This window comes from Pan paniscus, chromosome 19 (assembly GCF_029289425.2).
Source record: "Pan paniscus chromosome 19, NHGRI_mPanPan1-v2.0_pri, whole genome shotgun sequence".
Lineage (NCBI taxonomy): Eukaryota > Metazoa > Chordata > Mammalia > Primates > Hominidae > Pan > Pan paniscus.
This window is the reverse complement of record NC_073268.2, coordinates 67,150,359-67,163,154: the sequence shown is the minus strand read 5'-3', so window position 1 is coordinate 67,163,154 and position 12,796 is coordinate 67,150,359. Positions and strand designations below refer to the sequence as shown.

General features: G+C 39.8%; 1 protein-coding gene across 11 annotated transcripts in view; it reads left to right on the top strand.

The window, feature by feature from the left end:
• The window catches only part of SPAG9 (sperm associated antigen 9), a 158,257-nt gene extending 145,967 nt beyond the window's left edge, over nt 1–12,290 (top strand). For all 11 annotated transcript variants that reach the window (XM_003817430.6, XM_008970634.4, XM_034942481.3 and 8 more), the window contains 2 exons: nt 3,607–3,756; nt 8,081–12,290. In XM_003817430.6, the coding sequence (XP_003817478.3) occupies nt 3,607–3,756; nt 8,081–8,196 (266 nt within the window). In that variant the 3' untranslated portion in view covers nt 8,197–12,290. The remainder of the gene's footprint in view (nt 1–3,606; nt 3,757–8,080) is intronic.
• Nucleotides 12,291–12,796: the final 506 nt, after the last annotated feature.

Genomic DNA, 12,796 nt, shown 5'->3' with positions numbered 1-12,796 from the left:
CTTGACCTAATAAGAGAAATCACTAGAAAGAAGCTTCTATCATCAAGGCTGCATGGAGGAAGGAGAGAATGCACTCTGGTACCTTTAGCAGCTTAATAGGAAAAAGCAGTGGACTAGGAGGCCTGGGGGTCTGGCCCCTGTGTCTCTGCCACTAACCTTGAGCAAGGCACTTAACCTCAGAGACTCATTTCCTCACTCCTAGGTGGATGTGATTAATATCTGCTCTGCCTACTTCATTTGTTATGAAAATTAATGAAAATGCTACTGGGAGCTATAAAGCACCACCCAGAAAAAAGATGGAAGTGATGATGTCCAGTGAAAAATGACAAATTATCCATTGACAATACTTAAGTGATGTCACTGACCATCTGTAAGCAGGACACAGGTTTTGAATTTTTTTTTCCCATAAGAGGCAAGTTTAGGAGCTAGACGAAGTTCAAATCTGACTTTGCCCCACCAACTAACTGTGTGCTGTAGTATATTAGTCAGGGTTCTTCAGAGAAACAGAACCAATAGGATGCATGTGTATGTGCATATGAAGAGAGAGTTACTGTAAGAAATTGGGTCACACAATTGTGGGGACTAGCAGGTCTGAAATCTGCAGGGCAGGCTGGCAGGCTGGAGACCCTGGGAAGAGTGGATGTTGCAGTCCAAATCTGAAAGCAGTCTGGAGGCAACATTTCTCTTTCCTCCGGATCCCTCAGTCTTTTTCTTCTAAGGCTTTCAACTGGTTAAATGAGGCCCACCCACACTGTGGCGTGTAATCTGCTTTACTCAAAGTCTGTTGTTTTAAATGTTAATCACATCTAAAAAAGACTCACAATGACATCTAGACTGGTGTTTGACCAAATATCTGGGTATCGAGCTAACACGTCAAATTACTCATCATACTTATTTTCCCAAGGGTCTTCCAAAGATTAAATGATTATATGTACATGGGGCAAGGGCTGGCATATGGTACCCTAAGCAATTATTCAGTTATTCTTAACAACAGTGATAATGAGCTTTCTGAAACCTCATTTGTACATTTTATATATTTGTATAGTCATTTCCTTCCTAGAAATGGGATTGCTGGTAACAGTGTTTCTCTTGCTTAAAAAAAAATGAAATATCACAGAGTTTCCTTTAAATCTCCTTTGTATCCCTCTCCAATCCCATTCTCCTCTCCTTTTCCTCTCCATTGGTAACCACTATCTTGAAGTCGATGCAAATCCTCTTGCCCCTGTTTTTGTATTTTTACTATGTTTGAATGTATTTGTAAACAATGTATGATTGTTTTGTGGTTTTGGACTTTACACGTTAAATGTTGTGTTTTATATGTATGCTTCTACAACTTGCTTCTCATTTTTTGAGATTTATCAATGTTCATACATAAAAATCTAGTTTATTCATTTAACTGGTATTATAACTGAATAAAAGTGCTACATTTTATTCATTCTTCTGTTGATGGGCCTCTAGGCTTCTCCCCTTTCTTTTTTCACTATTAAAAACAATACTGAAGCAGACCTTCCTGTGTGCATGTGTAAGAATTTTTTGTTGGGTATAAATCTAAAAGTGGAATTAGCAACATGGTTGTTGCGAGGCCAGTTGGCCCTAAAGATTAAACCATTCTGGTTGGCCTTATCAGTAATACCACTGTGCTCTTGCTTCTGTGGCAGAACTAACTCGTCTACCAACAGAAGTCATTGCTGGCATGCTTGATTTCTTCCAAAGTATAATTGAGTAATGCATGAATGAATCCCTGTGGGGATACGTCAGACTATCCTATCCACTTTCAACATACATTAATTTTGTTACAGTGTGTCGCATTAATTGCTGTCCAGCTAGCTCCTGGAGGCGCAGTCTGTGTAGTTTGACCAAAGGACAGCAGATTCTGACAAGGAAAAAAATATCCCACAATTAAATCTTGCTAAGAGGGTTGGCTTAGAGACTGCTCATTTGTTCATAGTGTGAATAATATTTAAAGGTTTCTCTCTTTCTATTATTTCACACTCAAGGATTCTACCTTAGAACTTAAGCTTTAGAACAAACAGCACATTTACTAGTAATTTTGTTTGCATAATCTAAATTAAAAATAACCTGTACTTTCCTTAAATATGAGAGGAAAGCCATAGATTTGAAATAAATTTAAATGTTAATTATGACTATGCAAACTCATAGGGCTTAAGTTGAAGACTTTTCTCAGTCTCTTACACAAATAAGCACATTCCTTTTCAAGGGAGAGACCTTTTCCACTGTCTTCTCAGATCAAAAGATTTAGACTATAATAGTTTGAAGCAGGTAGGCTGTGCATGGTGGCTCACACCTGTAATTCCACAACTTGGAAGTCAAGGCAGGAGGATCACTTGAGCCCAGGAGTTTGAGACCAGCCTGGGCAAACATAGCAAGACTTCATTAAAAATTTTTAAGAGACCAGGCACAGTGTCTCATGCCTGTAATCCCAGCACTTTGGGAGGCCTAGGTGGGTGGATCACTTGAGGTCAGGAGTTTGAGACCAGCCTGACCAACTTGGTGAAACCCCATCTCTACTAAAATACAAAAATTAGCCAGGCGTTGTGGCAGGCACCTGTAATCGCAACTACTTGGGAGGCTGAGGCAAGAGAATCATTTGAACCCCAGAGGCAAAGGTTGCAGTGAGCCGAGATCGCGCCATTGCACTCTAACCTGGGCCACAAGAGCGAAACTCTGTCTCAAAAATAAATAAATAAAGTAATTTGGGCCGGGTGCAGTGGCTCATGCCTGTATTCCCAGCACTTTGGGAGGCCCGAGGCAGGCAGATCATGAGGTCAGGAGATTGAGACCATCCTGGCTAACACGGTGAAACCCTGTCTCTACTGAAAAAGTTAGCCGGGCATGGTGGCACGTGCCTGTAGTCCCAGCCACTCAGGAGGCTGAGGCAGGTAAATCGCTTGAACCCAGGAGGCGGAGGTTGCAGTGAGCCAAGATTGTGCCACTGCACTCCAGCCTGGGCGACAGAGCAAGACTCCATCGCAAAAAAAAAAAAAAAAAAAAAAAAAAGTAGTTTGAAGCAGGCAGCTAAGACCCACCTTGCCATGCATATATCTCATATTGGATTTGGGGCCTATTCCTGCTTTGTTACAAAATTGCTTTACTTAGATTTTCAAATTGGGTTTTGTTTGTTTGTTTGTTTGTTTGTTTTTTAGAAGCAAGGTCTTGCTCTGTTGCCTAGGCTGGAGTACAGTGGCGCATCACAGCTCACTGCAACACTGAACTCCTGGGCTCAAGTGATCTTTCTGCCTCAACCTCCCAAGAAGCCAGGATTACAGGCGCATACCACCATTCCCGGCTAACTTTTTTGGTAGAGATGAGGCCTTACTATATTTGCCAGGCTGGTCCCAATCTCCTGGCCTCAAGTGATTCTCCCACTTCGGCCTCTCGAAGGTGTGAGCCACCATGCCTGACCTCAAATCGGGTTCTTAAAACCTTCATGTAAATGTTTTCTGATCATGCAGAGCCTTCTAGCTTCCCCAGTATTTGGTTATTAGAATATATTTACCTTTTTGTTTAACTCTAAAAATATTTAAAAAAAAAAACAGCCTCCCTTCTGTGATAAGTAATATTCACTTTTGTTTCTGTATAAAATAGGTCAAGTCATCAGCCCACAAAGTAGCAGTAGTGGCACGGATCTGACGGGTGACAAAGCAGGGCCATCTGCACAGGAGCCTGGTAGTCAGACGCCCTTGAAGTCTATGCTTGTCATCAGTGGAGGAGAGGGCTACATCGACTTCCGAATGGGTATGTCATTGGTTCTGGGTGCTCAGTTTGCACTGTGTGCTATGACTTGGGTTTTGTCCCAAAGTAAATAAGAAACCACTCTGATAATGATTTATAAGAGGTTCTCTTTGAGCTCTTTACATACGAAAGGATTTTGTGGGTTTTTGTTGTTTTTTTCTTTTTGGTATTTCTTTCTTTTTTTTTTTTTTTTTTTTTTGAGATGAAGTCTCACTCTGTCACCCAGGCTGGAGTGCAGTGGCATGATCTCAGCTCACTGCAGTCTCTGCCTCCAGGTTCAAGTGATTCTCCTGCTTCAGCCCCCCAGGTAGCTAGAATTACAGACATGCACCACCACATCTGGCTAGTTTCTGTATTTTCAGTAGAGACAAGGTTTCACCATGTTGGCCAGGCTATTCTCAAACTCCTGACCTCAAGTGATCCGCCTGCCTCGGCCTTCCAGCTGGGATTACAAGCCCGAGCCACCGCACCTGGCCCTTGGTATTTCTTTTCATACCAAAATGTATTTGTTTGAAAGGAGCATTAGAAATAGCAGGATGTGGTCAATGTGAAGTTTTATGTGAAAAGCAGAGGATTTAGGGTCAGAAGGCCTTGGACAAGTCATTCAACCTCTTAGAGCCTCGGTTTTCTGTCAAAATGGAGAAATAAAAATATTTCTTAAACAACTTCATTTGTTCATTTTCTCACCTAACAAACATTAATTGAGCACCTACTGTGTACCTGTCATTCTTAAACTGGAGATACAGAAACAAATCAGACAAAGCCTTCGTCTAATAGATTATAGAACAGTGCAGAGATAGAGACATGTTAATAAATTAAAATGTTACTGATGCTCTTCTGGTGAGTAGTCAGTTCTTTCCAAGGGTAGGGAGAGAAGGAAGTCAAGAAATGATGCTTGAGGTGACTCAGCACTGCATAGTCTTAGCACAAAGGGTCAGGTTGGGGAATGGGGTGGGGAGGACCAGGGGTTGGCACTCCGAGGTAAGAGAATAGCTTGGCCAAAGGTTTAGAGATATGAAACCATCTTAATGGAAGAAAAACTATTTTAAAATGACAAGAGTGTGGAGTAGAAGAAAGTATGAATTTGTTGTCAAAAGGGAGGGAGGGACTGGAGTATGGGAGGCCTTTACATACCAGATTAAGAAGATTGTACTTTATCTTTCAAGCAAAAGAGAACTATAGGAGCAATGTGATTAGAGTTGTGTGAAGGATGGACTGGAGGTTCAAGACTAGACCTAGGGAAATGAGTTGGGAACAAGTGAATGCCCAAGAAAGGTAGTAACAGTGTGAACAGATAAGAAGCATGATGGGAATGTGGGGAAGGAGAGAATGGGCCATAGAGCTCAGGACTGTCAACAGGAGAAGCAGGTCTGGAGGGATGGAAAGAGGAGTCCAGTGCTGATCATGTTGATCTTGAAGAGCATAGTGGTGATTTAGGTGGGAAATTTCCACTGGGCTTCTGAATATACAGGTCCTCTATCTTAGGAGGGAGGGATTTGGGGGCTGTCAGCATGGAGTGGTACTAAAAGCCATGAGGGTTGGTGAGTTCGCCCAAGGAGCTAAAAGAAAAGGTTCCAGTGGCTAAACCGAGTCTCTAATAAAAATACAAAAATTAGCTGAGCGTGATGCCGTGTACCTGTAATCCCAGCTATTCAGGAGGCTGAGGCAGGAGAATCGCTTGAACCCGGGAGGTGGAGGTTGCAGTGAGCCGAGATCACACCACTGCACTCCAGCCTGGGTGACAGAGTGAGACTCCATCTCAAAAAAAGAAAAGAAAGAAAAAGGAAAGGTTCCAGGATAGAACCCTGAATTCATACTCCATTTAAAGATCATTAGAGCTTATGGAGGGATCTGAGAAGGAATGGCCAGAGAGGTACAAAGAAAACATGGAGAACTGATGCTCGTGAAAGAGTAGTGCTTTGTAAATTGTAAGACACTGTACAAATATGTTTATTTATTTGCTATAATTTTTCTTTTTTGAGACAGAGTCTCACACTCTGTCACCCAGGCTGGAGTGCAGTGGCACAATCTTGGCTCACTGCAACCTCCACCTCCCGGTTTCAAGCAATTCTCATGCCTCAGCCTCCCGAGTAGCTGGGATTTCAGGCATGTGCCACCACGCCTGGTTAATTTTTGTATTTTTAGTAGAGACAGGGTTTCACCATGTTGGCCAGGCTGGTCTTGAACTCCTGGCCTCAAACAGTCCGCCTGCCTCAGCCTCCCAAAGTGCTGGGATTACAGGCATGAGGCACCGCACCCAGCTTATTTGCTATAAATAAATTGATCCCTTGGACTCGCTTAAAATCTCAGTGCTTCAAAAAGTTCCCAGACATAAGGCAGTAGGTAGTTTGAGAGAATATAATAGTGTTGTAGATCAGTAACAAATACTTTAGATATGAATTCTGTAAAGGAATAAAAAAAATTAGGGTCATTTAAATGACAATGTGACAAATGTGATTAGTGTCACCAATATCTGATGCAAAAAGTTTGTTGACACTTTTAAGAGGGGAAGGCTGTTAGTGTTAACTTTAGAAATTGATTCCAGGGATGTCAGCAGGAATGGAGTCATTTCAAAGTGTTTTGAATAATTGACTATTGTTGAATTCCCTTTTATGAGAGGAGTTGTTAGGGACTCCACTTGGCTGGGGTGATTTTTGTAACTTTGTGTTGGAGTGCAGTATGTCAGTTGGAACCGTACTGAGGAGTTTGTTAATAAAATCTCTGTGTGGTTTTTCCATTTCCACTAAAAATTCCTTCCATTGTGGATCCTGAAAATAGAACAAAAATTGCTTAACCAGGTTTGGCAGTATCTCTAGTTATTTCCAGCCTGAAAAACAGACTTGTCTTTAGCATAGGCTAATTTTAATAGTGAATATACTGTTGTAAAAAATCAAATTTGATCTTTTTTGGGGGTCCATTTCCTTTTTCATTTCCTGTAATATTTTAACAGTGAGAAATTGATTCTAACAGTCCCATATTTTTAATGATTTAAACTTAAAACTTAGGCTGTAGAGACCCTAGCAGACAGGATAATTTTCTTACAAGTAAAATCTTCAGAACAACTCAGAAAAGAAATGGCGACAGCCTTTTGTCTCAGCCAGTTAATTTTTTTCATTGAAATTTTTTAAAATTTAAGAGCCAAACTTAATTTTTTTACCTTCTAACCACCTGGGTATGTTTCAGTTCAGAGATGGGAGTTTGAACTGAGTGTTCTCCTCTCTCTAGTTTGATATTGCTGTGAAAAGGCCATTACAGGGCTGGGTAAGGGAAAGTTTGGCCTGCAGAGAAAAATGCAGATATTTAGGGTTTTTTCTCTTCTGTTGTTTCTAGTCAACAGTATCAATATTTTCTTTTGTCCAGCTGAAATTCACATGGGGCACATTACAAAATTCTGTTAGATCAGTGGAATATATCTTTAGGTCCTGTGGTGTGTATGTTTTTAGGATTCTGCTGAAGAATCCATCCCACTAGACAACTTTTCACTGGGTTGTGCCAAAATAACCCTGCTCTGTGACAACAGATACAATTGATGCAAGCTTGTATCGAGAATTATGGTATGCCCTGCACTGGGTCTTATGGAGAGGAGTGTGGTGTACCCCAGACTGGGCCTTGGAAGCCAGTGTCTGATCAGGACACCATGGATCACATTCACTTAGCCATGATGCAGAAGAACCTGTATCTTGGCTGCTACCCCAACCTCTTTGTTTCTCCTTTTCCATTATACGCTGTTAATTTGTAACCTATCCTAAACTTGAAAATCATTGGAAGAAAAACCCAGTAGCTGGTGAATCTGCCATCTGCAGTGCTGCAGGCTAATTATTTTAATTTCCATATGCTTGTGTCAATTATCTTCAATTGGAGAACATTACACCTGTCATTGATAATAAGTGTGAGTTATTTGGGTTTAGTTAGTTTGCTCTGTACCTGTGCTCACGCATTTTATAACACTATTCTCAGTTCTTAGTTTAAAATAAGTGAGAGTAGACTCTTCATTTTGGATGAACACAGAATTGCCTTCTTAGCTTCCCATGTCTGGACCATCGGTATGCAGACATGTTGGGGTGGCTTTTTAACGTAGTATAGTGAACTGGATTTTATAAATACAGTCTGAAAAATGAATTAACCTTTTCTGAAGTCAAGCAGTGGCTTGGGTGAATATGGGTGAGGATTCTGACTCATAGTATTTCTTCTACTATTTACTCTCCAGTGAAAGTCAGACAAGTTTTGGGCATCTTGTTCATGGACTAACCACGAGCATTACATCTGACTCACATCGTTCTATATTTTATGTGTTCAGCCTAACTTGAGTCTTCTTATCATTCACTAGGTGATGAAGGTGGAGAATCAGAACTTCTTGGAGAGGATCTTCCACTTGAACCTTCTGTCACCAAAGCAGAAAGGAGTCACTTGATAGTGTGGCAAGTGATGTATGGCAGTGAGTGAGCCCATGGGAAACAGGTGGAGATGGGGAAGCCGCCTCTTCTGCATGGTTTATTTTCCCTCTATCCTTTTATTTAATGCTCTTTTGTGAGATAAGTTTCACCACATAATGTGTGAGCATTTTTTCCTGTTAACTTTATATTACAAAATCCGTTCTACCATAACAATACAGAGGAACTAGCTGTGTTACTGCACCAGTGTTATAGGTAACTTCAGTATATTATGAACAAATCAAAGAATGTTTACTTCCTGCAAACTGGTGAATTATAGAAAGCAATCCAGATGTGGTTTACTCTGCCACAGTCTAATGTCATTCACTTCATTTGATGGGGTCACTTGTTAGCTGTCACTAATAATGGAATTAATGGGAAACACTTGATAAATGAAACTGTACCATTAAATACAATAGCTGAGTTTTCCCCAGTGTATTGTAAAATTGACACACACTAATACAAGATGGATTATCAGGATGTATCTAAATGTCCCGAGAGGGTTAAAAGCTAACTGTAAATTACTTTAACTTTCACTTTCAAATCTGACAAATCTTGTTTATATGGTATATAAAACTTTGTTTTCATCAGATTTGGGGGGGTTTTATATTAAAGAAATTAAGACTACACTATTTAAATAACCGTTTCCTGTTTCTGACTTATTAGAGCTCTAAAGTTTATGAGGCCTACTTCTCTGAATATTCTGATGGGCTTTTTTTGAGACCAGTCTCATTTTCATACAGACATGTCTGAAAGATTTATTATTTATAAAGCTTAGAACATACTCTGGGAAGCTTAGAAGATACTTCAGCACTGGGAGGATTTTTTAAAGGAAATGTGTTTTGTATTTCTTGTACCAGAGAATGGTGATGTTGATTGAGTTTTTTCCATGTGAAAAATGTACTTGTTTGCCAAATGTTCCTAGATTGCTCTTAACCTGTTAATACAAGTAAAACTGTAGTGGGGATGGAGTCTGGCCTAAGTACAGAATGAGGGATTTAATTAGAAAAGTTATTTTCTTTTGTTCTGTATCAAACTGCAGAACAGCTATATACTTGGTATTTTGTACGTGAATAACATTTTAGCTTTTGTGCCCTTTTGAGCTTGAAGGGTTATCCTCAAAGGGGAAAACTATGAAGGGGAAGAAGACAAACCTAAGATACCATAAAGTAAAGGTTGACATTACATATTTTCATTCACAATGCCCATTAAAAAAAAAAAATAGGTTGGGCATGGTGGCTCACGCCTGTAATCCCAACACTTTAGGAGGCTGAGGCAGATGGATTGCTTGAGCCCAGGAGTTCAATACCAGCCTGGGCAACATGGCGAAACCCTGTCTCTACCAAAAAAAAACCAAAATAAATTAACCGGGTGTGGTGGCACATGCCTGTAGTCCCAGCTACTTGGGAGGCTGAGGTGGGAGGATGACCTGGGCCCAGGAGGTGGAGGTTGCAGTGAGCCTTGATAGCACCACTGCACTCCAGCCTGGGTGACGGAGCAAGACCCTGTCTCAAAACAGACAAACAAGCAAAAAATAGATTAAAGTCTGGATTTCACTGATTTTCTTGCTTAATAAGTTTTTTAAAACCGCGATGCTGCAATTTTTTCCCTCTCAAGCTTCTTGAAAATGTGTGATTTACCCTTTTTTATCTATTACTCTAGGCAAAGCTAAATATGATTTTTTTTTTTTTTTGAGACGGAGTCTGGCTCTGTTGCCCAGGCTGGAATGCAGTGGTGCGATCTCAGCTCACTGCAACCTCCACCTCTCAGGTTCAAGTAGTTCTCCTGCCTCAGCCTCCCAAGTAGCTGGGATTACAGGTGTGTGCCACCCTGCCCAGCTAATTTTTGTATTTTTAGTAGAGACAGGGTTTCACCACATTGGCCAGGCTGGTCTCAAACTCCTGACCTCAGATGATCTACCTGCCTTGGCCTCCCGAAGTGCTTGAATTACAGGTGTGAGCCCCCGCGCCGGGCCGAAGCAAAGCTAAATGTAATTTTATGTACTGTTTTAACAGTATAAACCTATGGGATAAAGGCCCCCAATCATCAGAAGGACTACTGAAAAGAAAAGAAAGCAAACGTAGATGTCAAATTGTCTAAGCATTCTTAAGTACCACTGATTTTTTTTTTTTCTGGACTATTATACAAAGATGTCTGTAAAAAGTATACCAGTGGCTTTTATGCATATACATGATTAGGCTAGATTGTGAAGTACATGGGATTTCATGAGCCAGAGGAGGCATTTGGATCCATTGGGCCACATGTGACTATAAGCACATTGTGTACACAATAAAATTGTAGCCACTCATGTATTAAAACTGTTTTGGTAAAAGCTGTATTAAAAGAATAATTTTTTGCTTGAGCTACTTAGTCACTTTTTTGCAGGGCACCAAAACGTAGGCTACTTTTCCATAGCTTGTTTGCTATGTTTTTATTTCATCTTAAATCTGAGCCATTTTTGGCAATATCTTTTAAAAAATCATTATTAAACATTTATTGGAAATGTTGTATAGATTCACAAGAAAGAGACACCAAAGTGTTTGGGAATTTTAATCCCAAGAAGTAAACATCCCAGAGTCAGATCCCATTTGCTGTTGTTCAGCCATGTTTGTATGACTGAATGTAATTTAGGAGATCAGGAGTTAAAGATGAAAAATACAAACATGTCAAATGGTTGTAATTGCTTTTTTTGAACTTACTGGCTTTAACTTAAGTAATATAGGTGTGTAGTTGTTTTATCTAAAGATATCAGATTATCTGTGGCCCTGTTAATTAACTGCAGGGACCAGAGAGAGGACAAAAATGCCTATATAATTTGCTTTAAAGGCTTGTCCTTATGTTTGTAATTTCAGTTAAATATTTTCTACAGATTGCTTCACTTCCCCTTTCCCCCAATAACAAGTTCATATTCTTGTAATGTTTACTTTGGTCAACGTGGTAATTTTTGGAAGAAAATGCCAAAATGTAAGCTTCTCACAAGCAGCAAAGGAATGTAACTGCCTGTAACTACCACATCAAGGGAGAGAAGAGGCTTGCGTACTTTGGGTTGATCTCACCGTACAAAAAAAGTGTACCCCTATTGGAAGAAATAAGGGATACTTGAAGGTTTCTCCTTTTTTTACACTTGAGTCATGTGCAAGGTTGAACCATATGAAATTGCCAATGTTCAACCATTGCTGATCTGCAAAAGCGACAATATCATATGCCTCAACCTAACACTTACTCTTAAATGCAGGTTAAAATCTCTGTGAGGCAAAGGGATAATATTCTCTAGGAACTCACTTTTGAGAGTATTTTTCTCTAACCCATGTGGATCTAAATTTTAAAAATAGGAATGAATCTCTTAATTGCAGCTTGTGGAGAGTATAAAACATTTTGAGCACAATATGCAGCACATAACTTTTCAGATTGTGTTTGCATAGAAAAGGTTAAAATCAATTCTTTCAGTTACTGTATTGTTCATTTCTTGTAAAGGTCTTCCTACATTTGAGATGAGACCCTTTAACATAGGCTGCCTTAGTAACAAAATAAAACAGATGTCTCATAATATTAACTGTCCTAAAGAACATGTGTCTTGCAAATGCCATGGAACTGAATATTTATTTCCTTGTGAGTATTATGACCGTTACCAAAGGACTCAACCAGATTTAGGGCTCTTCTTAATTGATCATGTTCAGAAAGGGACTCATTTGGTCCCACTTTGTAACAGCGGAAGAGTAGAAGAGAAAATTAAATGTGGAAATCATAAATGCTTTTCTAACAGGGTTATGCTATTCTGTAACACTAAATGTCTGTCTTTTCTCTTAAAAGATTAAGTTTTATTAATTTTGTCATACATTTCTCTATTTGAATATATCTTAACCATTTTATGTTCCAAATTCGTTTTTTGTCCAAGACATTCTATCAGAATTTTACTTGCCTCTATAATCTGAAAAATGGGTTCTAGAATGTCCCACTTGCTGTCTCTTAGAGGCTGAGCTTCATTTCTATGAGCAAAGAGCTCATTTAGCAATGTAGTTATTTCAGTATTTATTTCTATTATGGAATCCCTGGGGTTCGGAATGTAACTTTGTACATGAAATATATATAAATATGTATATGAACATGTATGAGGTCTAGTGTGTTTTGTTTTGTTTTTACCGTTCCTGGGGATCTGAACTTGGTTTTTATTTGCAAGTCCAATAATCTTCCCCATCACACATGTCATTCCTGAGGGTCAGGACTGTTGCCATTTGGCACCAGCTAAAGGTGAGCAGTGGGGGACCCTCATGCTGGTCAGCTTGGCTCACGTGTTCAGGTGAGATATGAGAATAGACAAGAGGGCTTAGGAGAAATGTGGGATCCCTGAGTAACAGCCCACACATGATACTAAGGCATACTATTTGCCAAATTATTCAATAATAAGAGGCAGGTTGTAATGTAATTTTAACGCAGCGTGCTTATTTGTGATCCATTTGCTTGGGCAAGACTCGGGAAGGAAGAATGATTATAAAACTGATCATGTGGCAGCACAATGTGACTCCAGATTCAGTGCAGTGAGATTTAATCTCATCCAGTGTGTTTTGTTTGTGCCTTCAAGAAACGTGGGGTTTTAATGTGATAGTAAAAGTTGC